The sequence below is a fragment of the Ochotona curzoniae genome, unplaced genomic scaffold (genome assembly GCF_017591425.1).
Source record: "Ochotona curzoniae isolate NIBS_2020 unplaced genomic scaffold, NIBS_Ocur_1.0 scaffold_3171, whole genome shotgun sequence".
Classification (NCBI taxonomy): domain Eukaryota; kingdom Metazoa; phylum Chordata; class Mammalia; order Lagomorpha; family Ochotonidae; genus Ochotona; species Ochotona curzoniae.
In genome coordinates, this window is record NW_024467104.1 from 3,796,123 (window position 1) to 3,822,414 (window position 26,292).

The 26,292-nt window shown below is 39.8% G+C and overlaps 1 protein-coding gene across 1 annotated transcript; it reads left to right on the forward strand.

The window, feature by feature from the left end:
- Positions 1–4,426: 4,426 nt before the first annotated feature.
- Positions 4,427–25,947, forward strand: MS4A14 (membrane spanning 4-domains A14). Its single transcript, XM_041004153.1, has 6 exons — positions 4,427–4,668; positions 6,854–6,982; positions 13,546–13,596; positions 16,155–16,310; positions 19,717–19,815; positions 23,657–25,947. The coding sequence occupies exons 1-6, from the start codon at positions 4,540–4,542 to the stop codon at positions 25,778–25,780; spliced, it is 2,688 nt and encodes an 895-aa protein (XP_040860087.1). The 5' UTR covers positions 4,427–4,539; the 3' UTR covers positions 25,781–25,947.
- The last annotated feature ends 345 nt before the right edge of the window (positions 25,948–26,292 follow it).

A 26,292-nucleotide genomic window follows, 5' to 3' on the forward strand; every position in this document is an offset into this window, starting at 1 on the left:
AATGCCCATCAGCAGAAGATTGGATAAGAAAGCTTTGGTTCATCTACTCCATGGAATACTACTCAGCTATTAAAAAAAACAAAATGCAGTTCTTTGTGGCTAAATGGGCACAACTGGAAACTATAATGCTAAGGGAAATGAGTGAATCACAAGAGATTAGATACCACATGTTTGCCTTGATTTAACCTGTAATTTTTGTATGGTTGTTTGTTATTTTTTGAACCTGTCATTGATACTGTCTCAACCCAGAGGTTTCGAAGAATGGAACTTGCATTATTTTTAACATATTGTTTACCCAATACTATGTCAATTAATTCCATAATGTTGTATATTGATATTGAGGCCTTGTTGGGGCTTTTAACTGACCGGATCTTTACTCTGTTAGACCTATCTTCAGACCATAGAAGGTCTCCCCAAGAGGCCACTGAACTTATCTGGACAATAAGACGCTGAACTTTATGCTAGGCATGTGTTTGCAAGCAATGAATCTCAACTGAACTTGAACTATGGTTATGCAACAAGGTGGAGGAATCCACCATGGGGGGAGGGGTATGGGAGGGGTGGGGGGAATCCCCAGCGCCTATAAAACTGTACTACATAATACAATGTAAGCAACAATAAAAAAAAAAAGAAAAAAAAAAGTAAAGCATGCCTTCGTTGTTCAGAGCGATTTTAAGTACAGAAACAGAGGGAACCCCTATGTCTACTTGCTGAAAATAAAAATTGCTCAGCCATATTTATTTCCGTCGCACCTCCCGGGGACCACGGCAGGAAAGGCTGCTGGCATGAGCAAATTCAGTCTTGAACGTAACAATCTGCTTCTAGTGTCAGAGTCAGTGTGGGCCCAGAGAGAGCACAGACATCTAATCCTGTATTCCAGACGGGAAAGCACCTTTTCCCCAGAAGCCTCCCCCAGTTACATCCTCAAACACACACATGAAATTGACCTTGGACAATTTCCTAAACTTCTGTATTTTTCTCCCTGCAGAACAGAGTTCTGTTAAATATGTAGTTAATATATATAGTTAAATATATAACAGTAGGCCAGCAGGTGCGAAAACATATGCTAACCTCGTAGCATGATACCAGAAAGTAATTTCATCAGCAATGGGAGTTCTCTTGTGTTCCTCTTCCATTATTATTATTATTATTATTATTATTATTATTATTACTGCTGTGCTCTCCTAGGAAATAAAGCTCTTTCATAGCCTGAGCCCCTCCTCTTCACATTCACACTCGGCTATACCTAAAGGCTCAAATTCAGTCACATGGCTTGCTAGCATCACACCTGCTACACCAAACAAAATGAAAAGTGATGTATCACAGATCTTTTGTGCGTTAGTTCCTATCTGACTTACTGCATCACTGCATAGGAGTGTGCAGAGGGGACAGCACACTGACCTATGCAATCTTGGATTTGTGTGCTATCAGAATTGTCCAGCAGATGGTAGCAGTGAACCCTGAGGGAGAGTGTTGTTTATGGCCATACCACCGTGAAAGTGCCTGATCTGGTCTGATCTTGGAAGCTAAGCAGGGTCGCGCCTGGTTAGTACTTGGAGGGGAAATCAATGCAGTCTTAACAGGCAGTGTCAAAACTGGAGACCAAACTGTACTCATTTTGCCTGTTACTAGCATCAAAGTGCTCCTAACACACACACACACACATGCACACACAACTTTTTCATATCTGTCAAAATGATAATAAATGTCTTATGAAGGTGGTTGAGGGTTTGGTATAGCAGGCAAGCCTCCAACTGGGATGGCCACATTTTATATTGCAAGCCTGATTTCAACTCCAGTCTCTGCACCCAGTCCTAACATCCTTCTGGAAGGATGGGTGGTGGCTTCCTGAAGCCCACATAAAAAACCCAGATCGGATTCCAGATCCTGTGTCAGCCTGTCCCAGGCTTGGTTGTTGTGAATATTTGGGAAGTAAACCAGCAAATAGGAGAGATCTGCCTCTCTTCACTCCTCTCCTCTCCTTTCCCCTCCTCTCCATTTGCCTTCCCTTTCCTCCCCTGATTTATTGTTCTCTTTCTCAAGTTAATACAAAAAATTCTGCCAAGATATTATAAAGAAATAAAACCAAAGTATTATAAATAAATAATTTAATATGTCAAATAAAAATACGGTGGAAATCCTTAACAGAAACCTCTGAGGCAGAAGAAAGAATACTTGAGCTAGAACAGATCTTTGGAAACACATCAGATGAAATAGAGAAGAAAAATGAGGATCACTGGAAATAGTGTTCAAGACTTACGGAATATGGTTAATGGTCTAACATACATGGTCTTAGGCGATTCTCAATGTGTGAAAAGAGATACAGGGATTAGAAGGCCTAGCATGTGAAAACTTAGCAGAAAACTTCCCTAATTTGGACAAAAATAAGAACATTCAGGTACAGGAAGAACATTGAACTCCTGATACACATAACCAGAAAAGACCTTCACCACAATACATTACTTCAATACAATGCAATGCTGTCGAACTTTCAACAGTAAACTGTAAAGATCCTAAGGTCTGTCCAAGAGGAATGCCAGATCCTCCAGGGGCTCTCCAATCAGACAAAGCTGATCCTCATTAGAAATCCTATCGAGTGGGGGAGAAGCAGTCCAAGGACTTAAAGAAATAAACTGTTGGGCACGGCGGCGTGGCCTAGCAGCTAAAGTCCTCACCTTCAGTGCAGCGGGATCCCATATGGGCGCCTGTTCTAATACCGGCAGCTCCACTTCCCATCCAGCTCCCTGCTTGTGGCCTGGGAAAGCAGTAGAGGACGGCCCAAAGCCTTGGGACCCTGCACCCATGTGGGATACCTGGAAGAAGTTCCTGGCTCCTGGCTTCGGATCTGCATAGCATTGGCTGTTGCACTCACTTGGGGAGTGAATCATCGGACAGAAGATCTTCCTCTCTGTCTCTCCTCTCTGTATATCTCACTTTCCAATAAATAAATAAAATCTTAAAAAAAAAGAAATAGTTAACTCACAATACTGTGCCCAGCAAGCTTTTATTTAAAAAGGTGAAATAAGAGCTCTCAAAAGATATTAAGAGAATTTGTCACCCTTTGTCCAGCCTTATATTTAAGTATGTGCCACACCCAGAAACAGAGAACGATAATTATTATTATGAAAGAATGTGAAGGCATAAAATCTCCCAATAAACATATGAAGTAAATCCAAATCAAGCATTTGTGGGAATTGGCAGGGCCAAAGTCATTACTTATCAATTACAGCTTAGAAGGTAAATGGCCTAAATTCTCCTACTAAAAGATGTGGAATGATAAGAATGAACAAATGGAGAGAAGATGGGAGCGTTTCCATTAAGGTCCAGAACCAGACCAGGACACTCACTCTGGCCATTGCTATTCAATGCAATTCTGGAAGTTGTGCTAGCATCTAGCAGTAGAGGCCAGAGGTGCTGCTACATGTTTTTACAATAGAAAGTTTCTCCAGAGAATAACTGGGCCCAAAATGCCAGTAGAGCCAACAGTTAAAAGATCATGATTGTCAAAAACTACGAAATTCTGAAGGAAATATTTATAAACACTCTTTGAGGCTTTGTGTAGCCATGTACCTTCATAACTTAGTGGTTAAAGTCATAATTTTTATAGGAACATAAAGGACTAACTTGAAAATTTGCTTTAATTAATATTTATTTAACCAAGAATTAGTTTTGCTTATCTGACTGCAGTCTAAAACATCCTCTGTTTAAGTGACGCTATCTTTGGTGTACTAAAATTCTAAATTTTCTCATCTTTCTCTTACATACATATATTATATGTTAATGAGGTTGGTTGTGAAATCATTTAACATTTACCAAAACAGCACATTATACTCCATAGATGTACACCATAGAATAGAGACTGTATAGAGACCTATACAGTCAATAAAGAATTTAGTAATTTATCAAGATATAGTTGATACTATCATGAAATGAAATAAAATGAAAAATTAACTACTGATTTTTTTTGCTATAAAGACATATGATTAAACAATGTCAGACAAGTCCTCAGCTCAAAGTGGAAAACTCTTTTGGAAAGAGAAGGGGAGCACGTTCCAGTAAGAACAACCATACCTGGAGACAAGCTAGTGGAGTTTGCTTCTTTTCCCTGCCATTTAACATTTATGCTCTCTGCTTCAGCTCTATTGAATTGTTGAAAGGACAAATACTCCTTTGTGTCAAAATAAGCCACTTCTACAGTGCCATGATTATAGTCATTATTCTATAATTTTGAGTTCCTTAAGGTCTGGTAAGCATAGATGCAGGGACTTTGTTTCGTAAACACCATCTTTTGATTTTGACTTCGAGTTGATAAATGGATGCAGAGGAGTATTAGTCTTCTAGATGACTTCGCCTCTCACCAGGCAGCTGGGTGGGCTCTAGAATTCTACGATTCTATGACTCATGACTGTGGTTCTGTGGTTCTAGTGCTGAGTGCAGCAATAGCTAAGGGCTCCATGTAACACTGGTGGAGAAACAGACCATGATCTTCACTGCAATCTTCACACGCTGATTCTCTTAATGGAGTTCTACCACTGAGTCATGGAGTTATCAACCGAGGCGAAAAGAGCCATTGCCTTGAAACCATCACAGACTGTATTGACTGCGTTTCCCTACAGACCTCACAGTACTCTGCTGGACCTGCTGAGGGGAGAACCCAAAGTCTTGGGGGTAAGTCCTTTCCTGTTGCAAGTGTTCCTGGAGGGAAGAAAACTAGTTATGTATCCATGTATCCAGGAGAGGAGAAACATGAAACTGGCATAAAACTTCTAGACATCTCATTGAGAAGGTGACTTCAGTGTCTGGTAGAAACTCCTTCAGACTTAAAAAGACATTCAAGATGTTTAATGTTTCCTTTGTGATATTTCACCCAATCGTTCTTTGAAAACTCTATCTAAGCTTACATAGTGAAGAGATAGTAAGCATTATTTATTATTTTTAATATATGTAGGAAAGAGTTACATAAACAATTCCCAGGCTTGACATCACAGTAAAATCACTCCTGTGGTATGGTGCCACAAAGGTGTGGCTCAGGGACACATCAGAGAAGAGTCACTGGCCCTGTACGCCTGTAGAAAGAGGAGGAAAGCAACTTTGGGTTATCTGCCTCTCGAGGAAGGCCTTTGGATAAATTGACAGCTTAAACCTCACCTCAGTCTCTCCACACTTGATTCTAAAAGCTGCTACAGTTGCCCCTCCATATCTGTTCACCACACACACACACGCACACACACACACACAGATTCAACCAATCATTCCTTGGTGGATGATGTTAAAACACTGCCTTTGGGGCCCGGCACGATGACCTAGCAGCTAAAGTCCTCACCTTGAACACCCTGGATCCCATTTGGGCACCGGTTCTAATCTTGGCAGCTCTACTTCCCATCCAGCTCTCTGTGGCCTGGGAAAGCAGTCGAGGACGGCCCAAAGCCTTAGGACCCTGCACCCGTGTGGGATACCCGGAGGAAGTTACTGGCTCTTGCCTTCAGATAGGCGCAGCACCGGCCGTTGCGGTCACTTGGGGAGTGAGTCGTCGGATGAAAGATCTTCCTCTCTGTCTCTCTTCCTCTCTGTATACCTAACTCTGCAATAAAAATAAATAACAATAATAAAAAACCTTTTTTTTTAAAAAAAAAAACTGCCTTTGCACAGAATATGTGCAGACCTCTTCTCTTGCCATTATATCCTAAACAGTATAAGCTGACAATGATCTACAGAGCATTTACTCTGTATTAGGTGTTATAAGTAATCTGAAAATATTAAATAGACAGGACATTGTGCACAAACTATACAGAAATGTCATGACATTTTCAATGCGATTTGCATCCAAAGAATTTGGTATACTCAGGCATCCTTGAACTACCACCACAACCCATGTAGGTCTGGAGGGATGACTTTCAAATGAGGAAAACAGGAGAGGTGGGTATAGTATCTGGATTTTTATTATTATGATGAGCAATTACTTAAGCAATTTATGAAAGAAAGTGATTTATTTGGTTCATGGTTTTTTAAGTTTACAATCCAAGACCAGGTGGCTCCACTTATTTGAGCATCTGATAGTGTTGTACTTGCTGGCAAAGTAAGGATATTGTACTGAACATCTCACAGTGAAAAGGTGGATATGCTGATGAAGTCTCTCATGGGATCCAGGATGCAGAGAAACAGTGACTCGTTGGGCCCAACTCAATTTTTTTCATGTGATAGGCAGGAAAATGGAGAGGAAGATACACTGTGAGTTTTTCTAACCAATGGTTCACTCCTCAAACGCTCATAACAACTGGAGTTGGAAGTGCAGTCCAGGTCTACCACGTGATGGCATATTCCCAAGTACTTGAACCATCACTGCTGCCTCACAAGGTCTACATCAGCAGGGATCTGAAACTGGGATCTGGAGGCAGACACTGAATAGGTCGATGGGAAATGGTTGTCCTAACTAGTGACTAAAAGCTTTTACAGCCAACTCCCTCATGAGAGTAAATGCTCAAGGGTGTATCTCCAATGAGCTACGATGCTTATTGTAGAGCACAGAAATGTATGCTAGATAATACAGTGTAGTTCCTATCCTTAGAAACTTACAATTGATAGGATGACTATTACTGTATTTTGTCTGATATAAGGCAAATTGGTAATACCAGGGAATATAGAAAACCATAAAGATAAGAAATGAAGGGTTGGAGCCTAATAGACTCAGGAAAGTGATGAAGGGGAAAAGCACACTTGAACTGAGCTTCTTGACAGTCACGGATGGCAGGTGGAAGAGGAGGGCACTTGGGTTGAGGGGAGAGTGTGTCATGCACATAGAGCATCCCCAGGACGGGGGCATCTCTAACCTTGTGCACTGCTTTCTCTCCCGCAGGCTGTCCAGATCCTGCTTGCTCTGAGCATCTTGGGCATTGGGATTATATTTCTACTTAGTTATATCAGTTTCTCCATTGAATTCCCTGTCGTCTTCCTCACAGGATACCCATTCTGGGGAGCACTGATCGTGAGTACTCTTTATTAGCTCTTGAAGAATTGCTGTGAAACCTGCTTTGAATTGCCACATGTCTTAGAATAATAAATTCCATAAATATGACCCTTCCTCCCAAGAAATCACATAAAGGTCCCCCCCCCACAGCAAAATACACAATTCTGTTGGGTCACTGCACTTCTGTATTCATAGTAGAAAGTGTTCCCAGATTTGCTGCACTTCAAAGTCCCTGAAGCCCTGGTATGTGCAGCAAGTTCTCTGCTCCTTACTGCCTTTGTGGGAATTAAATGGACAACTATCCTGCTTTCTCCTTTGCCAATAGAAAGAGTAAGTTTGGGATCAGACACTGATTTAAGTATGTCTAGCTAACACTGATAAAGTCATATATTTTCATAGCTTAAGGAGGACTCTCACATCTTTTACAAACAATTCCATTCTTGTTATCAGAAACAATTTAATGAGTGTCACTTAGTTAAGTAATAATAGAGTCTTAAATATAATACTCAGTCCAGGACTATTTCCATCCAATCCTTCACAGCTTTGGCTTCGAATGTTACTGATACTTAAGAGATTATTTCTTAGCCCTCCCTCTACTAAAACATGTACTCACAAAAGGGTGACTATATTGCCTGTTTAACCTGATTTTATATCCTCAGAACACAAAAGCATTTTATGCCTAAATTAATGGATGATTCAGTGAATGACAGAATCAATCAATGAGTTTAGTAATGAATACAGAGGTAGAGAGAACAGTACACCATTGAGGAATAGTTAGGCATAGAACTGATAGGATTTGGAGATCTAATGTTGTGAATGAGGCAGAAGCAGGCATCAAAGATAACTTCCCAACTTCTAATTGTAAATATGAGGTCCTTAGACTTCAAGACCTTGGAGTTGGGAAAGCAAGATGATGAAATAGGGTAAAGATGTGTTAAAATGGACAGAGACAGATTAGCTGAGAAGTTCCAGAAAGGGAGTAACAGATTATGTTAACCTCAGAGTTAACTGAGAAAGACATTGAGGCATGGGCAGATAAACAATTTTCAAAAATTATTATAAAACTCCTTAAAAAACAACCAGAAGCACATACAGGAATTCAAGGAACTTAAGGAATACATGACATAGGAAATAGCAACATTAAAACAAACTCAAGCTGAATTATTAGAGAGCAATAATACAACAAAGCAATTTAAAAAGTCAATGGAGACTGCTATATCTACTAACATGTGATTTAACTTAATGGCATTGTAAATTTCTATTTTTTTTCCTATTTTTGATTTTGTAATATGACTTTTCATTTGAGGGGGATGTATAGTAGCTGTGAAAGGGAGACTAACATATCCAGATGTGAGGATACAACGTAGTATGCATTTCTACTTCCAGACAAAGATAAACTTACATTGAAACTATTCACTATATTTTGACAATAGGATGCTGGACTCTCTGCCATTGTCCATGCTTGCAATGATGGACATATGACTGTGTATGAAGAACTATACTTTAGTAATGATATAGAGGAACTAGGTGGGGGTGGGAATTGGGGTTGGGATAAGGGAAATATCAGGAGCCTATGGAACTGTATCATAAAATAATAATCATCATAATTAAAAATTTAAAAATTAAAAAACTGAACCTAAAAAAGAAATAAAATTTGATATATCTCTGCAAAGTAAAAGTATTACAATAAGGATGACTTCTGAACAACAACAACAACAAAATTCAATGCAAAACCTCAATAATAGAATGAATGAGGCAGGAGAAAGAATCTCAGAACTGGAAGACACCTTCTGCAATCATACTGAAACAGTCAGAATGCTGAAAGAAGAACTGAATCAAGCAAAGAAAAATATCCAAGAATTGACACCATCAGAAGGCCCAACATTAGAGTTATGGGAGTTCCTGAAGGCATGGAAAGGGAAACAGGGTAAAAGACATGCTCAGTAAAATAATAACTGAGAACTTCCTACTGTGGAAAAAGAATTGGGAAACAAAATACAAACTTGGAAAAAAATTGACCAAAAGCAATCCTTACCACAGCACATCATTATTCAGGGATTCATTCAACAAGAAAAAAAAAATCACCATTATAAATGCATATGCATCAAATGCCAGAGCACCTATCTATGTGAAACAAATATTGATGGAATTAAATAGAGAAATAGACTCCAATACAATAATAGTGTGTGTGTGTGTGTGTGTGTGTGTTGTCCATTAATAGCCCACTAACATCAATGGCCAGATCAATGAGATAGAAACTCAGCAAGGGAACAACAGAGCTCCTTCAGACAATAGAGCAAATGAACTTAATTGGTATCCATACAATCTTTTAACCTACAGACACAGAATACACCATTTTATCTTTCACCAGTACATGGGCTCATCTTCAGGACTGATTGCATTATCAGCTACAAAATAAGCCTCAGCAAATTTGAAAAATCAAAATTATGGTGTGCATCTTCTCAGACCATCATGAAGTGAAACTGGAGACCAACATGTCAAAATACCCCAGAAGACATGCAAATTCTTGGAGGCTTAAGAACATGCTGTTAACTGAACAATGAGTTATAGAAGGAATCAAAGAGGAATTGAAAAAAAATTCTTGAAATAGATTCTCCACTAGCCCAACTAAATAAAAAAGAGAGAGGGGAAAGGTACAAATCAATGGAATTGAAGTTTTTTTTTTAAAAAAGGAGTATAACAATGGATACCTCAGACATAAATAATAAAAAAAAAATCAGCAACTATTGCAAGCCAACAAATGAGAAGACCTAAAATAAATGGATATATATTTGGATGCAAATTTACCAAAATTGAGTCATGAGGTAATTAAAAATCTCAATAGACCTATAACCAGGATGGAAATTGAATCAGTTATTAAATCCGAACAAAGAAGAGCCCAAGACCAGACGGCTTCACTCCTGAATTCTACCAAATGTTTCAAGAACTTACCCCAATCCTCCACAAGCTATTCAAAAAATAGAAATGGAGGAAACCCAATCAAACTGATTTTTATGAAGCCAACATCACCTTAATATCAAAACCCAATAGAGACATAACAGAGAAAGAGAACTACAAACCTTTATCTCTTTTGAACATAGATGCAAAAAATTTCAGCAAAATATTGGCCAACAAAATCTAACACATCAGGCAGATAATTAACTCACACTAGATGGATATATTCCTGGAATACAGGCACAATTTAATATACTCAAATCTACCAATGTAATTCACTGCATCAACAAAATGAAGAATAAAGCCATATAATCAACTCAATAGATGCAGAGAAGTTATTTTACAAAATCCAACATCACTTCATGCTAAAAATCTTAAGCAAGACAGGCACAGAAGGAGCATTCTACAACACAATCCAGTTGTCAAATTCATACTCAATGGGGAAAATACTGGAAGTTTTTTTAAACTAAGATCTGGATCAGAACAAAGATGTCAACTTTCACCACTGCTCTTCAGCATGGTGTTGGACGTCTTCTCTAGCACTATTAGGTAAGAAAAAGAAGTTGAAGGAATTCAAATTAGAAATAAGATTTAAACTAATCCCTGTTGGCAGACGACATTACTCGATGCATAGGAGAACCAAAATAAATACATCAAGAAACTATTGCAATTCATAAGAGAGTTTGGCAGTGTATCAGAGGACAAAATCACTGCTCATAAATTGATAGTTCTAGTAAACAAAACAACTCTGTGGCTGAGAAAGAACTTACAACTACAGTCCTTTTTAAAATAGCAGAAAAGGGGCCCGGCGCGGTGGCGCAAGTGGTTAAGGGCCTTGCACGCCCGGGATCCCATATGGGCGCTGGTTCTATCCCGGCAGCCCCGCTTCCCATCCAGCTCCCTGTCTGTGGCCTGGGAAAGCAGTCGAGGACCGCCCAAAGCTTTGGGACCCTGTACCCGCGTGGGAGACCCAGAAGAGGCTCCTGGCTTCGGATCGGCATAGTTTCAGCCCGTTGCACTAACTTGGGGAGTGAATCATTGGACGGAAGATCTTCCTCTCTGTCTCTCCTCTCTGTATATCCACCTTTCCAATAAAAAAATAATAAAAATAAATCTTAAAAAAAATAGCAGAAAAGAATCTTAAATATCTGGGAATAAACCTAAGGAAGATATGGAAGACCTCTCTGTTTAAATTACAAAGCATTAAAAACAGAAATAGAAAAAGACACTAACAGATGAAGAAATTTACCATGTTCTGGATCCACAGGATCAACATCATCAAAATGTCCATATTACTGGAAGTCATAATGTGATCCCCATCAAAACTTCTACAACATTCTTCTCAGAAATAGGAAAACAATATAATTCATCTGGAAACATAAGAGACCACGAATAGCCAAAGTTATCCTAAAGAATGAAAATCAAGTTGGAATCACAATTCCAGACCTCAAAACATACTACAGAGCAGTAGTCATCAAAACAGTCTGGTATTGGTACAGAATCAGAGAACATCAATAGAACAGAAAAGAAACCACAGAAGGGAGGCCATACGTGTATAACCAGCTAATCTTTATATAGAGAACTGAAAATAATCCAGGAAAAATGTTTGATCTCTTTAACAAATGTTATTGAGACAACTGGATAGCAACATGTAGAGGTAAGAAAAAGACCCCCCCCCACACACACATACACATTTGTCACCATATACAAAAATCAGCTCCAAATGGATCAAGGATCCAAAGCTTTACCCAGAAACTATCAAACTATTGTAGGAAATATAGGAAGCACTCTACAACATAAAGGCATTAGTAAAGACTTCTTAGTAAGGTCACCAAAATCATAGGTAGTCAAAACCAAAATTAACAAAAGGGACTACATCAAACTAAGAAGCTTCTGTACAGCAAAGGAAATGGTCAACAAAGTGAAGAAGCAACCAAGAGAATGGGCAAAAATATTTGCATACTACATAACACATAGGATACTCTAATATTCAGGATTTACAAAGGGCTCCAGAAACTCAATGACAGCAAAACATTAAAAAATGGGCAAAAGAAATGGGCAGACATTTTTCAAAAGAACAAATTTAAAGGGTTAATAGACATGAAAAAATGTTCCGGCTCTCTAGCTATCAGGGAAATACAAATAAAAGCCACACTGAGATTCCACCTGATTTCAGTGAAACTGGCCTACATTCAAAGATATACTAGCAACACCTGTTGACTTAGATGTCGGGAAGAAAAAAAGTGCAAGCAAGTGCAGCCACTATGGAAGTCAGTTTGGAAAGTGCTCAAACAATTGAAAGTGGATTTACCATATGACTCAACTATACCACTCCTGGGAATATATCCAAACGATGTGAAAGTTGCATATGAGGAAAAACAAGTTGCATATGAGACTCTACATTTATGGCAACACAACACAGAATAGCATAGATGTCGAAACAACACAGATGCTTGTCTAAGAGAACTGGAAAAAACTGTGGTTAATCTACTTCATGGAGTACTATGCAATCGTTAAAAAGAATAAAACTACACCATTTGTAACAAAATTATACCCACTGGAGACCATTACGCTCATTGAAATAAGCCAATTCCAAAAGGACAAACATCACATGTTCTTCCTGAGATATGGCAATGTTTATGCAAAATACCTGATAAATACATATGTAGGTGAACATGTATTTATCATCATAGATGAACTATATAGTGGAGAGTACCGTGCTGGGAAGTGAAGATACGTAGCAGTATGCATCTGTAATCCTGAATAAGAGAACTCTCAATGAAACTTAAACATACCTTGACAATAAGGTTTTCTTCCATTGCTTGTACCTACATTGTCATAATAAATTTAAATAGCAGAATATTGGACCTGTGACTGCTGCTCAAGGATTATACTACTGTGGTAATGTGGGGGAAAACACTGAGAACAGGGAGGGAGAAAAGGGGGGAGAAGAGAGGGAATCCCTCTATCTATAGAACTGCATCATGAAAAAAGAATCATGGAAAATAATATTTAAAAATGGTGGATTTACATATATGTACATTGATATGTAAGGTGACAGTAGGCATGGAATACAATGGGGGTGGGGTGGAGGAAGAAAAACAAAGTCTCCAAGACTTCAATGTCCCCAAAGTGCAAAGTCAGTTTCCACAGAGGAGTTTCCTATTCCCAGCACAAATGGGCTACACATGGAATGTCACAGTCCTCCTTCCCCATGGCTGGTACTAGGCTCATTATGGTGCCAGAAAAGAAGTGACTGGGATGGCTACATCAAATTCCATCACCATGTCAGGCTTCAGGAGGGTAAGGCATTTCTCCTCCCGGGGCTAGATCCCAGGCATCTCTCTTTGGAGCCCTGCTGGGCCAAACACCCGGATGGTATTTTAAGAACCTTGAAAATAGGCTTTACTTCCTCAGACGGCCCTATCAGAATTGTCTACGTTTTGAGCAAGTGTAGCAGAGTGTTTCTTCTTATATTGTTAGCACATAACAGTACAGAACCTTCCTGAATGTCCACAACAGAGAGACTGGGAGGTCTGGGAGATTCACAGCTGGTTAATCCAAAGACGATTAGATTTTAAATGAGCTAATCACATCCTGTGTTCATTTCTGTTTTGTCTTTTCAGTTTCTTCTTGCAGGATGCCTCACAATAACTGACAAATCAAAAAAACTTCTGGTAAGTACCTTTTGCAGTTTCTAGATAAACAAAATTCTTCTGTTTTCCTCATATCTCATTGCCTATAAAGCCTTCAGTAAGGAATGAGCCCAGGAAAATCTCCAATTTGCAGTTTGCATCATTCTTGTTTGTCAGTTTCTCTGACGTGTTGACACTGACTTCTATTTTTCTATTAAGAACACTCAGGAAGTTACTCAATTTAAGCCATTTTCACATCTCTCTAATTCATTGATTCTTAACTAAGGGGTGATGTTGTACCTCCATTTCTACCCAGGGAGGATGAACAGTTTTTGAAGATACTGTGCCTGGTCACAGTTGAGTGGGGGTGGGAGGGGTTCTGTTGACATCAAATAGGTCCCAGGGCTGTTTCTAAGCATCCTAACATGCATGCAACATGATTCTGCATTGTCATTAAAAAACAAAACAAAACAAAACAAAAAACAAATCCTCTGATCAAAAATGGGCTTCAGGGCCAAGACTGAGGGATCCTGCTGTAGTCAGAGCTGAACCCTTTTAACCAATGTTGCCACTCGCTGCTGTGCCAACCTGATGAGAAAAACACCCACTTCTGTTAGTTTGTGGATTTAATCAGATGGTGCCTGTGAACTATGCTAACACTTAATTGTTTTTGTATGCTCTGATATTGTTTAAAGTTCTGGAGGTGTAGCTTGTCTCTCCAATTCACTTTAATTCTGTGGTTCTAAGAGTCCTCTACCAGTATGCTATAGAGATAGTTACAAGCTAGGGAGAAGTGCCAGGGGGAGGTCCCCATCTCTACCTATGGAAATAAATGCGGGGAGTAGAGACGCAACTGCTTGCTCTGTATTAATGTGCTCTCAGGGCTGAGAAACGCATTAAGATTAAGACTGTTCTACCGTGGACCACTGAGAGCTGGACCAATGGAGAAAGAAAGTGTCAAACATGCAAAAGCACTAAACCGAGCACCCCATGACAGGGTCCTGTCATCGCTCTCCCAATAGCCGCAGGAGTGCTCACACTCACTTGGTCAGCGAACCCCGTTCCTTTGTAGAGGGGATAACAACAAACGTCAAGTCCATATTGGAAACCTGGGATGACAGTCAGCAAGCCTAAGGCCAGGCATGTTTCTTTGTAAGGCGCCATTTCCATGAAGTAGTGCTCACCTGGACAACTTAGTTTAACAAGTGTCCGAATGGGAATCAAAGCAGTTCCTTTGGCGAGCAAAAATTTAAGATTGAGAAGAATGTCTTTTCTGTACGGTTCTCTGCACCTTCAGTCGGTAAAGATTTGGGTTTAAGGTAAACATGAGGTCAGACGTAAACTTCTAGGTCCTGCCACACATCGCCTCCCACTGCCACAGGAAGGGTAGTGCCACAGGCTGTATAATGTATCCATCAATGTGTGTGTCCTTCCTTCCACAACAGACATAACAATAAAAAGTACAATATATAAGCGACTGATTGACACATAAGGTCTTTTTTTAAATCAATACCAGTGCTGAGAGTAAAAATGAAGAAAAAAATATGCTCCCCCTTGCATTCAAAGAAACTTAGTAATATCTACATCCTCAGCAATCAACAGATATGAATAAAGGAAATTGTTGGGTTGATCTGAGCTTCCTACGCCTTTCTTGTGGGAACAGTGAGTTCAAGAGAGGACACACTGTGTGAGTCTTCTCAGAGAATGAATCCAAGCCGCACAACACAGGCTATTATTGCTTCTTTTCCACCTTAGTATCTACAGGACCTGATGTGGTGTCCAACATATATGTGGTGATCACTCAATCTTTATTTTTTATTAAGATGGATTTATTTTTATTACAAAGTCAGGTATACAGAGAGGAGGAGAGACAGAGAGGAAGACCTTCTGTCTGATGATTCACTCCCCAAGTGAGCACAACGACCGGTGCTGAGCCAATCCAAAGTCAGGAGCCCGGAGCCTCTTCCAGGTCTCCCATGCAGGCACAGGGTCCCAAGGCTTTGGGCCATCCTCAACTGCTTTCCCAGGCCACAAGCAGGGAGTTGGATGGAAAGCGGGGCTGCTGGCATTAGAACTGGTGCTCGTATGGGATTCTGGTACGTTCAAGGTGAGGACTTTATCCACTGGGCCACTGCAGCAGGCCCATTCAATTTTTATTAATAAACAAATAATCAAATGAATAAAATTTCCAAAGTTAAGTGATGTTACTCATCATTTAGAGGCAGAAATTGAAATCTAACAAGATTGAGTAGTTTATACACGTCCCGAGGGAAAACAGGACTCAGACTCGGGTCTAATTTCCAAATCAAAATATTTTCCAACTCACCATTGTGTTTCTTGATCATGCACAACAGTGCATTGAGATAAAATGAACACTATCTTTAACATTAACCTTAGGCTTTCCTTGGGCCATTTGAAATGTTTGGTTTATCTTCTGATTTTGACCAATCAAGATTTGAAATAACGAGCTTTGCAATCATACTGACCTGATGAAGCGCTTCATCACGGGGAGGCATCTGGACAAATACAGGTACAAAGAATTTCTTAGAAATTTGTTTTATGTTTCGCTGATGTTATTGCTTGTTCAAACTGTTTTCCAGGGACTTGGCATCACAACTGTACATGTTATCAGCTGCCTGGTTGCAGTAGCCGGGATTGCTCTCACTATCCTAAGCTATCCAAAGCAACACAGATTCTGCCAAAACTACCAGCCTTCCTTTGAAGGCGTATGTGCCTTAGGTAGAATAATGCTCATGGTAAGTGGTCTTTATTTTGTACTCACACGTGTGTGTATTCTTATCTGAAATGTCTCTGTGACATAATGATTCATAAACTTATTTTTAACCATTTATGTTTATTAATATACAGACTAGATTACATATAACTCATAGACACAATTCTGATGCTCTAATGAAACCACCTCGCTCCATCCTTCTAGCCTCTCTTCCCTTCTTCCTTTCTTCTTTATTTATTCTACCCTTTTTGCCATAACATTATTAACTTACGTTATAGTCACAGCTTAATGCTCCACTAAGTAAAGACTTCGACAAATAAAAAGGCGAAAGCTCATTGTTCAGGAAGAATGCAGACAAGGGCTAAAAACAGGAATGAAATACCAAAATGTCAGTTTTACTTGTATACATTAAAGTTTTCATGCTTTCTACATCAATTATCATAAATTCAAGAAAACATGTGACACGGGTCTTTTGGAGTCTGACTTGTTTCACTAAGCTTAATGGCCTCCAGTGACATCTATTTGGTCGCAAAAAATAGAATTTCATTCTTTTTATAGCTGAGTAGTCCTCTGTAGTATATAGATACTTTATTTTATCCAGTCATTAGTTAAAAAAAAATTTTAGGTTGATCAAATGAGCTATGGTGCCTTTAACTGCTATAGACATAGGGATACAGATAACTCTTTTAAGTATCATATGCTGATTTTATTTTTCTTGGGTATATTTTCAGGAGTGAAATGACTAGATCATAGTATAAATCTATTTTTAGATATGAGAAATCCCTACTGTCTTCCACAATAGCTATACAGGTTTCCATTCCCACCAACAGTGTAATAGTTCCCATTCATTGATTCACTCTCTAAATTTCTGCAAATGCTTGGTGTGTGGACAGGCTGAAGCTGCAAATAGGAACCTCAATCTGGATCGTGCACATGGCCAGCTAACACTAATGCGGCCATCAGTTGGTGTCTCTCAGGGTCCACACTGACAGGCAGCTGGAATTGGGAGCAGTCAGAACCCAACACCAGACACTTCCAAGCAGGTGCTCCAAGTGTCCTCTTAAAATCTAGTTAAAATCAAGTTCCAGAGCCTGATGGATTACCTTTTACTCCAGTCGTTAATACTGTATCAGCATCTGAACTTGTGGTTGTGAAGTCCATTGTGAGATGATGGTTAAGATGGCTCAGAGGACATCCAGCCTGGATTTTAACCCTAGTTTTGCCAGGAATAAGTTTGTGACATTGGCCTAAGATTTATGCATTATGAGCCTCAGTTTTACTTAACTAGGAAATGAAGAAAATATGAACACCTACCTGATAGATAGTGCCATTGTGAGGATTGTTACATTAAAATAATATGTTACCAGGAAAACAGAAGTTCCCAGGATTAGGGAGAAACCAGGTGTCCTATATAGCTGGGTTGTTGGTGGTGGTAATCTTGCTGGAACCTTTTGGCTGTTGGGTCTGAGAGCCACATGGACTTATTTTGACCAATAACATGCCATAGTCAGTATTATTTTCCTCTGGGCCCAGTGCAACACACTGAGCTCAGTGAGTTCTCATCAAGTTCAGCACATGCACAGCACATTGTTGTCCCCTGCAGTCTTAAATTCTTTGCCACACTTTAAGAAACGGTGTTTGATGTGCCACTACTTGATCTGTTGGCCATCAGGTCTGAGGGCTACCTGGACATATCTTGGGTGGAACCTGTAGAATGACACATTATTGCACTTTGTTGAGCCAGAAATGAGTTCACTCCCAGCTCAGTGCACATGCAATACTGTCCAATATTCCTTGCCTCCTTAAACAAAATGGCACCCAATATGGCTCTAGTTGGCAGACTGGGTTGTGAAATCCACCCTGTTCCTGCACTGCTTGTCTCTGATCTGCTGCTCTGACTCTGCTCCTGGTCAAATCAAACAGACCAGCAGGATGGGCAGTTCTTTGTCTGGGTTCACCTCCCAAGCTCCCAGTCAAAGTCCCTTCCCACCTGATTGCTGGTGGAGTTCCAGCTGCCAGTTGGAGTTTAGATCACCATTTGCTGAATTCTGCTGAGGTATCAGTCACTGCAACATCATATCATTGTTTTCACTGCTTTCCTGTGTCTGTCAGTCTCCGGGTACCTCTCTGCTGTTGTTCTGTCCTCTCTTATTTTCTGGAATGTGCTCTCTCTGCTTCATACTGGTTAATGCTTCTCCGTCCATTTAAATGTGCCCTTACCCTATTCTTCCATCTTGATTTCTTCCCAGTGTTTCTTGATAGCACTTCATAAAATAAAATAAATTAGCATCTATTTGTTACTGTTTTCCCTACTGTTATGTAAATTCCACAAAGGATATAATAAGTGTATTTTATTCAGTGATGGAAGCCAGTATACTGCATAGAGTAAGATCTTCTATTTCAGTCTTACCAAGAAATGCTAAGTATCCAAGCTTTCTAATGCGTTTCAGGGAAAGTGAGACTCAGACAGACTCTCTTATATGCTTCAGGTCAAGTGTGATCTTGAACGCAGTTGCACCCAAATTTTTGTCTCCAAAATTTATGTTCTTTGCATATCATACTATAAACCATGTCGCTTCTCACTACAAACATTACCCATAAAGCAGAGTGAGAAAAATGGCAAACTGCAAACTGTATTTAAACTGAAGATATGTTATATTTGACTTACAAAAGAGAATAAATAACATCATAAATAATCTCAGTATTCACTGATATCCAGCTTACTTAGGAAAAAACGGATATTCAGCATGGGATCATAGTCCTGCATGGCAACAGTGTGCTGGAATTGATTGATAGTTGTTTACTATTAATTTTGTCACTATCCACTGTCTCCTTGATTTGCTCAATATGGTTTCCTGGCTCCATAAGCTTTGGAGTTTGTTTGCCCTGACCTTATAAAAACACAGAGTCAAGTATTAGACCCAGCAGTGAAGACCCATCTTGCATCAGAATGCCCAAGTTAGATTATCTGCTCTTGCTTCCAATGACAAATTCCTCCAAATACAGACACCGAGAGATTGCAGATGATGGCTCAAATAGTCAAACAGTATCCCCATGGGAGACTTGGATTGTTCCCCACCGCGTAGCTCCAACTCCGGCCCCAGCCAATACAGTCTTTGATGACAAGTGAACCAGTGGGCCTCTCCTTCTCTCCCTCCATTTCAAAAAATAAAGAAAAGAGAGAAAGGAAGGAAGGAAGGAAACAAGGAAGGAAGTAAGGGAGAAAAGAGGAGGAGGAAAGTAAGAAAGGGAGGAAGGGAGTGAGAGAGAGAAGGAAGAAGGAAATAAAGAAACATAAAGGTGAACAATTTGCAATATCCCATGACAAAAGCACCCAAAGTTGGCATTTGAGTATAAGAGGTTTGGGAGATATATCTTCAAATGAACATAGCTTCATTCCAAATGTCATTTCTTCCTTTTATTTTCAGGGAATTCTTTCAATTTTACTGATCATTAGCATAGTAGAGCTCAGCATCTCTGTGAGTGTCGCATCCCTTAGAGCCAAGTGCTGGATGAGATCAAATGAGGTGAGTCTAATGTTGGTATAAGAAGGTATTCCTTCTGGCACATTCAAAAGTTACATACTTTTGAAGTATCAGAAGAAGGTGTGCTTGGATGCTGAAATAAAGCTCTAAAATTGAAGAAGGTTGGGATGGAGGCAAGTTTAAAAGTTGAAACTCACCTTATCTTTTAAAACAATTGTGCTTTCCTTTCTGGCTCAATTGTCTATCCCTAGCCATGTCTGTTCAGTCACAGGATATTTTTTTTTTTGTCAAAATATGTTAGCCATCAGATGCAATGAGAGTTTATAGTACTGTGACACAATGGAGCTTTAATGTGACTCAGATGTGACACAAATGGAGGTTTTTACTCAGGTCATAAAAAAAGCTTGGGACAATTTCCTCACCATTGAGGAAGTAGAGGAAATAACATTGATGCTTATTGATTATTTATAATACTAGTTTATACTTACTGAATATGTAGTACTGAATACTACATCAGTCATTGTTACAGTCTGCGAGCATCAGCTTATTTAATCTTAGCACGACCACAGAATTCTCAGATGTGAAGGAACTAAGTTACAAAGAGGTTAAATAATCTCTATAGTATCACAATTCTAACTGGGCTAGCATATCTCCCGAGTCCCAAAAATCAACCCAGACCTTCTGTTAGGTGGTTTTTCTTTTTCTTTCTTTGCTTTAAATTAACTTTAAAGAAGTGTGATTTAAAAACATTACTATACATCTGTTTTAGTGAGTTCTAACAAATATAAATAATATCAATGGTATCTGTAGTTTTATTCTGTACCTTGAACCTACATGGATTCTTTTGCCAGCTCTAGTAGCCTTCTTGTAGATTTTTGAGCTTTTGGGAGGTTCATATTGTCTGTAAATAGTTTCATCATTTCTAAATTTATTAGGGGTTTATTTTTTTTTTCTTGTCAGTGAAACTACCTAGAATTTCTTGGTAATCCTGAATTCCAGTGTTGAAATTAGACATTCTATTTCCTTTTTTATTTTAGGGAGAAAGATTTTCTTGTTTCACTATTGGATATGATGCCTAACAAAGTACCCCATGGTATATATTCGTACCACAATACCAGCCGTCAGTTGATTCCCTTTCTTAGCTATTGTGAATTGAGCTGCTACAAATAAGCGAGTACAGATAACCCTCACATATGTTGCTTTCACTTCATTCAGATAAACTCCCAGGAGTGGGATGTGGGAGTCACATGGTAGATCTGTCTTCAGATTTCTGAGGCACCATCTATCTTCCATATTGATGACACTAATTCACATTCCCACCAACACTCCCCCAACATTCCCACCAGCAATGACTGCTTTCTGATTCTGTTTGATAGCCACTCTAAATGGGGTGAGGTAAAAACCACAAGGTGGATTTTATCTGCATTTCCCTAATGGCTAGTGATCTTGAGCATTTTTCATATCTGTTGGACGTTTGAATTTCAGCCTCTGGAAAATGCCTGTTTATATTGTCCATATCTTAGCTGCATTTTATTTGGTTGTTATGGTTGACTTTCTTGAGCCCTTTCTAGATTCTGCATATTAATTGTGTAACAGTTGCAATGTTTTCTCCCATTCTGTCAATTGCTTTTTCACTTTAATGAGGACATCATGGCAGTGCAGAAATTTTCAGCTCGATATAATCCCATTTTTTCTTTGCCTTGATTTCTGGAGCTTTGAGGGTATTTTCCAAGAAGTCTGTGCATAGCCCAAGGTATTGGAGAGTTTCCCCAATATCTTCCCTTAATAATTGGCTGTATCTGGTCTCATATTTGGCATCTTGATCCATTTGGAATTAATTCTTATATAAAGAGTAAGGTCGGGATCTTATTTCTTACTTCTGCATGTGGAGATTCAATTTTTCCAGCATCATTTTTGCATATTCTCTTTCCATGGACTGCTTTTAGCTCATTTGTCAAAAGTCAGCCAATTGTAGTTGGGCGGATGTATTTCTGGGGTTTCTTTTCTGTTCCATTGATCCACATGTCTGCTGTATGTCCATGGAATGTCACCTAACCATAAAATAGAATAAAACCCTATCTTTTGCAACTATTTTGCTTAGTGAAATAAACCTGTCCCCAGAGGACAAGTATCATGTTTTTCATGATCTATGGTAGCTGATACACAGAGTGCAAAAAATGAAATCTAGAGAAGCAAGATAATATAATAATGGTGTAATAAAACAACTTTAAAAACATCTTTGTGTTTCTGTACTAACTGTTTTCTCTACTTGCATTTTTGACCCCTTCCAAAGGCCAAACTAACTGTCCATGTTGTATTCTTCCAAACTGGGGATCAGGTAAAATGGACCCATTGGGCCTACTCCTAAGAGCCCCTACTGAACTGGTCACCAGTCCTGGTTAATGTTTATTAGTGGGTACTGTGACCTGCTTGGAGCAGCCCCCTAGAACTCCAACCAGGCCCATGTGCCAACAGGTGCTGTGTCCCAGCTCAGCCTATACCCATACTTGCCTCCTATCTGTACCAAAGAGTGCTACAGCATAGTTAGTGAGGCCCTTGTGCATTCCCTGACCTAGTTCTAATATGTGCCAGTAGGTATTATAGCCTAGCCCAGCCCTCAAACCGCCCTACATTTCATAGGCACTGGTAGCCTGACACACCCACCAGACCCTATAATTTCTTGTGTTGGCAGCTGCTACAGCCTACCTGGGGAGCTCCCTGAGACCTTCTTGCATGTCCCACCTCCAGACTTGGCCCTAACATGTACCAAAGGGTACTACAGCCTAGCTCAACCTGGCCTGCCCCTAGACCTGGCTCTCTCATTACCAGTGGGTGATGTTGCATAGTGGAGTCTTATCTGGCTTGTCTCCAGATTTGGCTCACATTTGCCAACAGGTGCTACAGCCTAGCCCAATCTAGCCTGCCTTGAGCCCAGGCTCTTGCATACACCAGTGGGTACCATGCCTTAGCATGGGGCATTCCTAAAAATTCCCTTCCAGGCCCACTGCCAACTTCAGTTCTTTCACATGCTGGCAAGTGCTGTGGCCCAGCCTGGACTCACCTGCCCCCAGCCCTGACACTTGCCAGTGACTATGTGGCCTATTTGGAGTATTATCAAAAAAATTACCTGCAAGTGCAACGGCCTGGTCCACGTAAACTCCCAGAAATCTTTTTTATGTATGTCAAACAAGATTTCAGTGGTCCACATGCAGATCCATCCACAGTCCCCCAGACCCTGCCAATGCACACCTCCCCACTACCACTCATGTCCTTGGCTGGTGTAGGCCCACAGTGGCATACTGGGCACTCTGCCTCCTTCCCTCACCCCAGATCTTTAAAAAAAATAGAATAGTCAACTATGCTGGTACATTGGTATAGTTAACACAGAGTTGACATTAACCATGCCCAAAATGCCTGCTAGCTATTGGCTTTTCTCTGAGCAGTGTAACACCTGCCTAGGTACAAGGCTACTTTGGCAGTTGCCTATAGCTTGGGGGTTGGCTTTGATTCTTAATAGTTGCTTCATCTAACTGTCAATCTATCAATATAGATTAAATCTGAATGCATGAATTTTGACCGGGCAATTTAGAATATTTTAGAAGCTTTATAATATAATAGGAGCAATATGTGAAGAAATAGTAATTATATTACCTGTTCAAAATTTGAGATAAGAGATAAAAACTTGCCTTAAATAACACCAATTGAAAATAATAATAAAGGCAAGATTTACACTTGTGTTTTGATTCCTTAACTAAATGTCATTTCCTATAATGTGTGTGTGTACTGTATTTAGTCATAGATAAACCTGTTCAGGGGGGCTACATAAATAATATTGGAGATGATTCTGTCATACTAATTTTTCTCCCACCCCTTGGTTTTGTAGGTTGTGTTTTTCTTGCCTGCAGATATTACTCAAAATAGTGAACAGTCTGCTACTCCAGAAGAAAATGTTCAACTAAAATTTGAGCTTCAAAATGATTCTATCAGTGAGGATGCAACAAAAACAGAGATTGTTTTCTTTGGAAGCTATGCTTTTTTCAAGTTAAAAGTCTCAAGGATTACTTCTAGCTCCCCACCCACGTCACAACCACATCCAACAGATAGAGATGATTATGAGACAACTTCTGGTTCTGTGCCAGATATTCCCCTATCATTTAAGTTTTTAGGGGAAGAAAATAAATTAAAAAAATTGTCTCCCATATTAGAGAAAAAGATCTCAACTGAGAAAAAGAGCTCAGATGATATAATATATGCTCAGCCAGATTTTACAACCGGGCAACAAAAAGATAAAGAGATTGAATATGCTTCAGTACAACACCCACAAATGCAATTACAGTTGCTGAAGGATGAAGATTTACCAATCAAAAATTTTCTAATTGATTCTGTACAAAATCCCCAAACTTTTCCACCAAATGATTTGCCATCCCAAGCTCTGATAGTACAACAAACACCAGGAAAAGGCTTGCTCAATAACTCTCCACCATCCCATATAATAGAATCTTATGACTTGACATCTGAAGACTTGCCCTTCCAAGATATACCGTCCATAGACAAACTATCCCAGGACACAAAATCCCAGGACATGCAACTTACAACTAAGTCATCCCAAGACACACCATCCCAGCACATAATATCTGAAGAAATGCAATATGGAATTGTGCCATCACAAGATATATGGTCCCAAAATTCAAAATCCCAAAGCAAATCATCCCTTGACAAGTTGACCCAAAACATGCCATTTCAAGACGTAACTAAAAGCACATCCCAAGACACATTGTCACAAAATACACCTTCTCAAGACATGACATTTCAAACACTTTCAACACATGTGCAGATTTCTAGCACACAACAGCTGTCTGAGCAATCCCCAGATCATCAACCACAGAACGTACAAGCTCAAAAGCAGCGATCTTCACAAGTTTTGTATCAAGACATTCAATCAGAAGTGTCGGAACTAACCCAAGGATGGAAATCTCTAGAGCAACTTCATGGCAGGAAATCCTCAAGACGGCATTCCTCAGACTGGCAGAGCAAAGAGGAGCAGTCCCCAAGGAGGCATTCTTTAGAACTACAATCTAAAGGCTCACCACCTGCAAAGCGAAAATCTATAGACCAACAAATCAAAGGTTGGCTATTCCCAAGGAGACATTCCGTAGATAAGAAAACCCAGTATACTCAGACATCAGAGCAATTGTCAGAGCAGCAAACTGAGGATCAGCAGGCCAAGGTGGGGCAGTCCTCAGATAGGGAAGGGGACCAAGTCCCAAAAGAACAATTCAGTGACAGGCAAAGTGAAGATCAATTAGCTGCTAAGAAGCAAACTCAGGGTCGACACACAGAAGACCAGTGCGGATCACCCTCAGGCTCACAATTTCTTGAAGAGCAACCTCCAGAATGGACAACTCAGAACTGGCAGTCTTCTAATCAGCAGAATCAAGACTGGAGAAAGAACAACTGGCAAAATAAAGACTGGAAAACACAAGAATGGCAGTTTGAAATGCAGCCTTCCCTAAACTGGGAACCCCAAGCCAGGCAAACCCAAGATCAGTTAGAGGAAGAAACCCTGAAGCAGAAAGCTCTACAACAAGAAGACCAGACTCAGCACACCATGAAAAGATATTACTTTGGTCAGCAATCACAGCATTTTCTGTGTCAAGACAGTCAAAACCAAGATAAGAACCAGCAAAACTTTCTATTCAGATTTACAATGAAAGAAGATACACAAACAGAAAGGATGCAAATAACAGATAACCAACTAGCAGACACGAAATACAGAGACCAACAACTAGTGGACTTGCAATCAGAAGACATGAAGCCAGATTGCCACCCTTCTTCCTCCCAAAGCTTAGAACAAGACACATGTCTAGCTTACTCTTCCAATATAGGTTCTGAACAAGATGTGCAACAGAACACTTCAGTTTGCTCAGATTCATACAAAGAAGACCTGAATTTCCTTTCATCCTCTTGTCATTCAAAAGAGCAACAGCAATCAGAAGAATCTGACTAAAATGCAGAGTCCACCAAGTACCACATAACATCAATAATGAAACTGAATGAACAAAAACCCAAATTGTCTCCTCTAATGTGTGTGCACAACTCTGATTGCTTCACCAGAAAATCAAGGACAAGCGGAACACTCAAAGAGGTTGTCCTTAATTGAAATAAATGACATCAAACCAAATGTTGATGCTATTGTTTTTACAACTTTGTGGTGGTGTTGGATAGGTGGATAACTCATGTGTCCACTTGTTTTCTTTTGTGAGGTGGAGAGAGACAGACAGACCTCCCATCTGCTGGTTCACTCTCCAAATGCTCACAATGTCCAACACTGGGTCTCACCAAAACTGGTTGCTGAAAAATCCAGATGACCCATGTGGGCGGTGGCAGGGACATGACCACCTGACGGTTCTGAGAGGCAGCAGGGTGTTAGAAAGCTGGAAATCCAATTCATACATTCATTGTCATTCCTTAATTACACAGATACTCAACACATATATACATATGTACATAGATGTCCAA

Bases quoted from the DNA above. Each gene is read 5' to 3' on its own strand.
- MS4A14 (XM_041004153.1), top strand. From the start codon at position 4,540: ATGGAGTTATCAACCGAGGCGAAAAGAGCCATTGCCTTGAAACCATCA. The intron at 4,669-6,853 runs GTAAGTCCTTTC...TCTCTCCCGCAG, and splicing joins GAGAACCCAAAGTCTTGGGG to GCTGTCCAGATCCTGCTTGC. The intron at 19,816-23,656 runs GTGAGTCTAATG...TTGGTTTTGTAG, and splicing joins GCTGGATGAGATCAAATGAG to GTTGTGTTTTTCTTGCCTGC.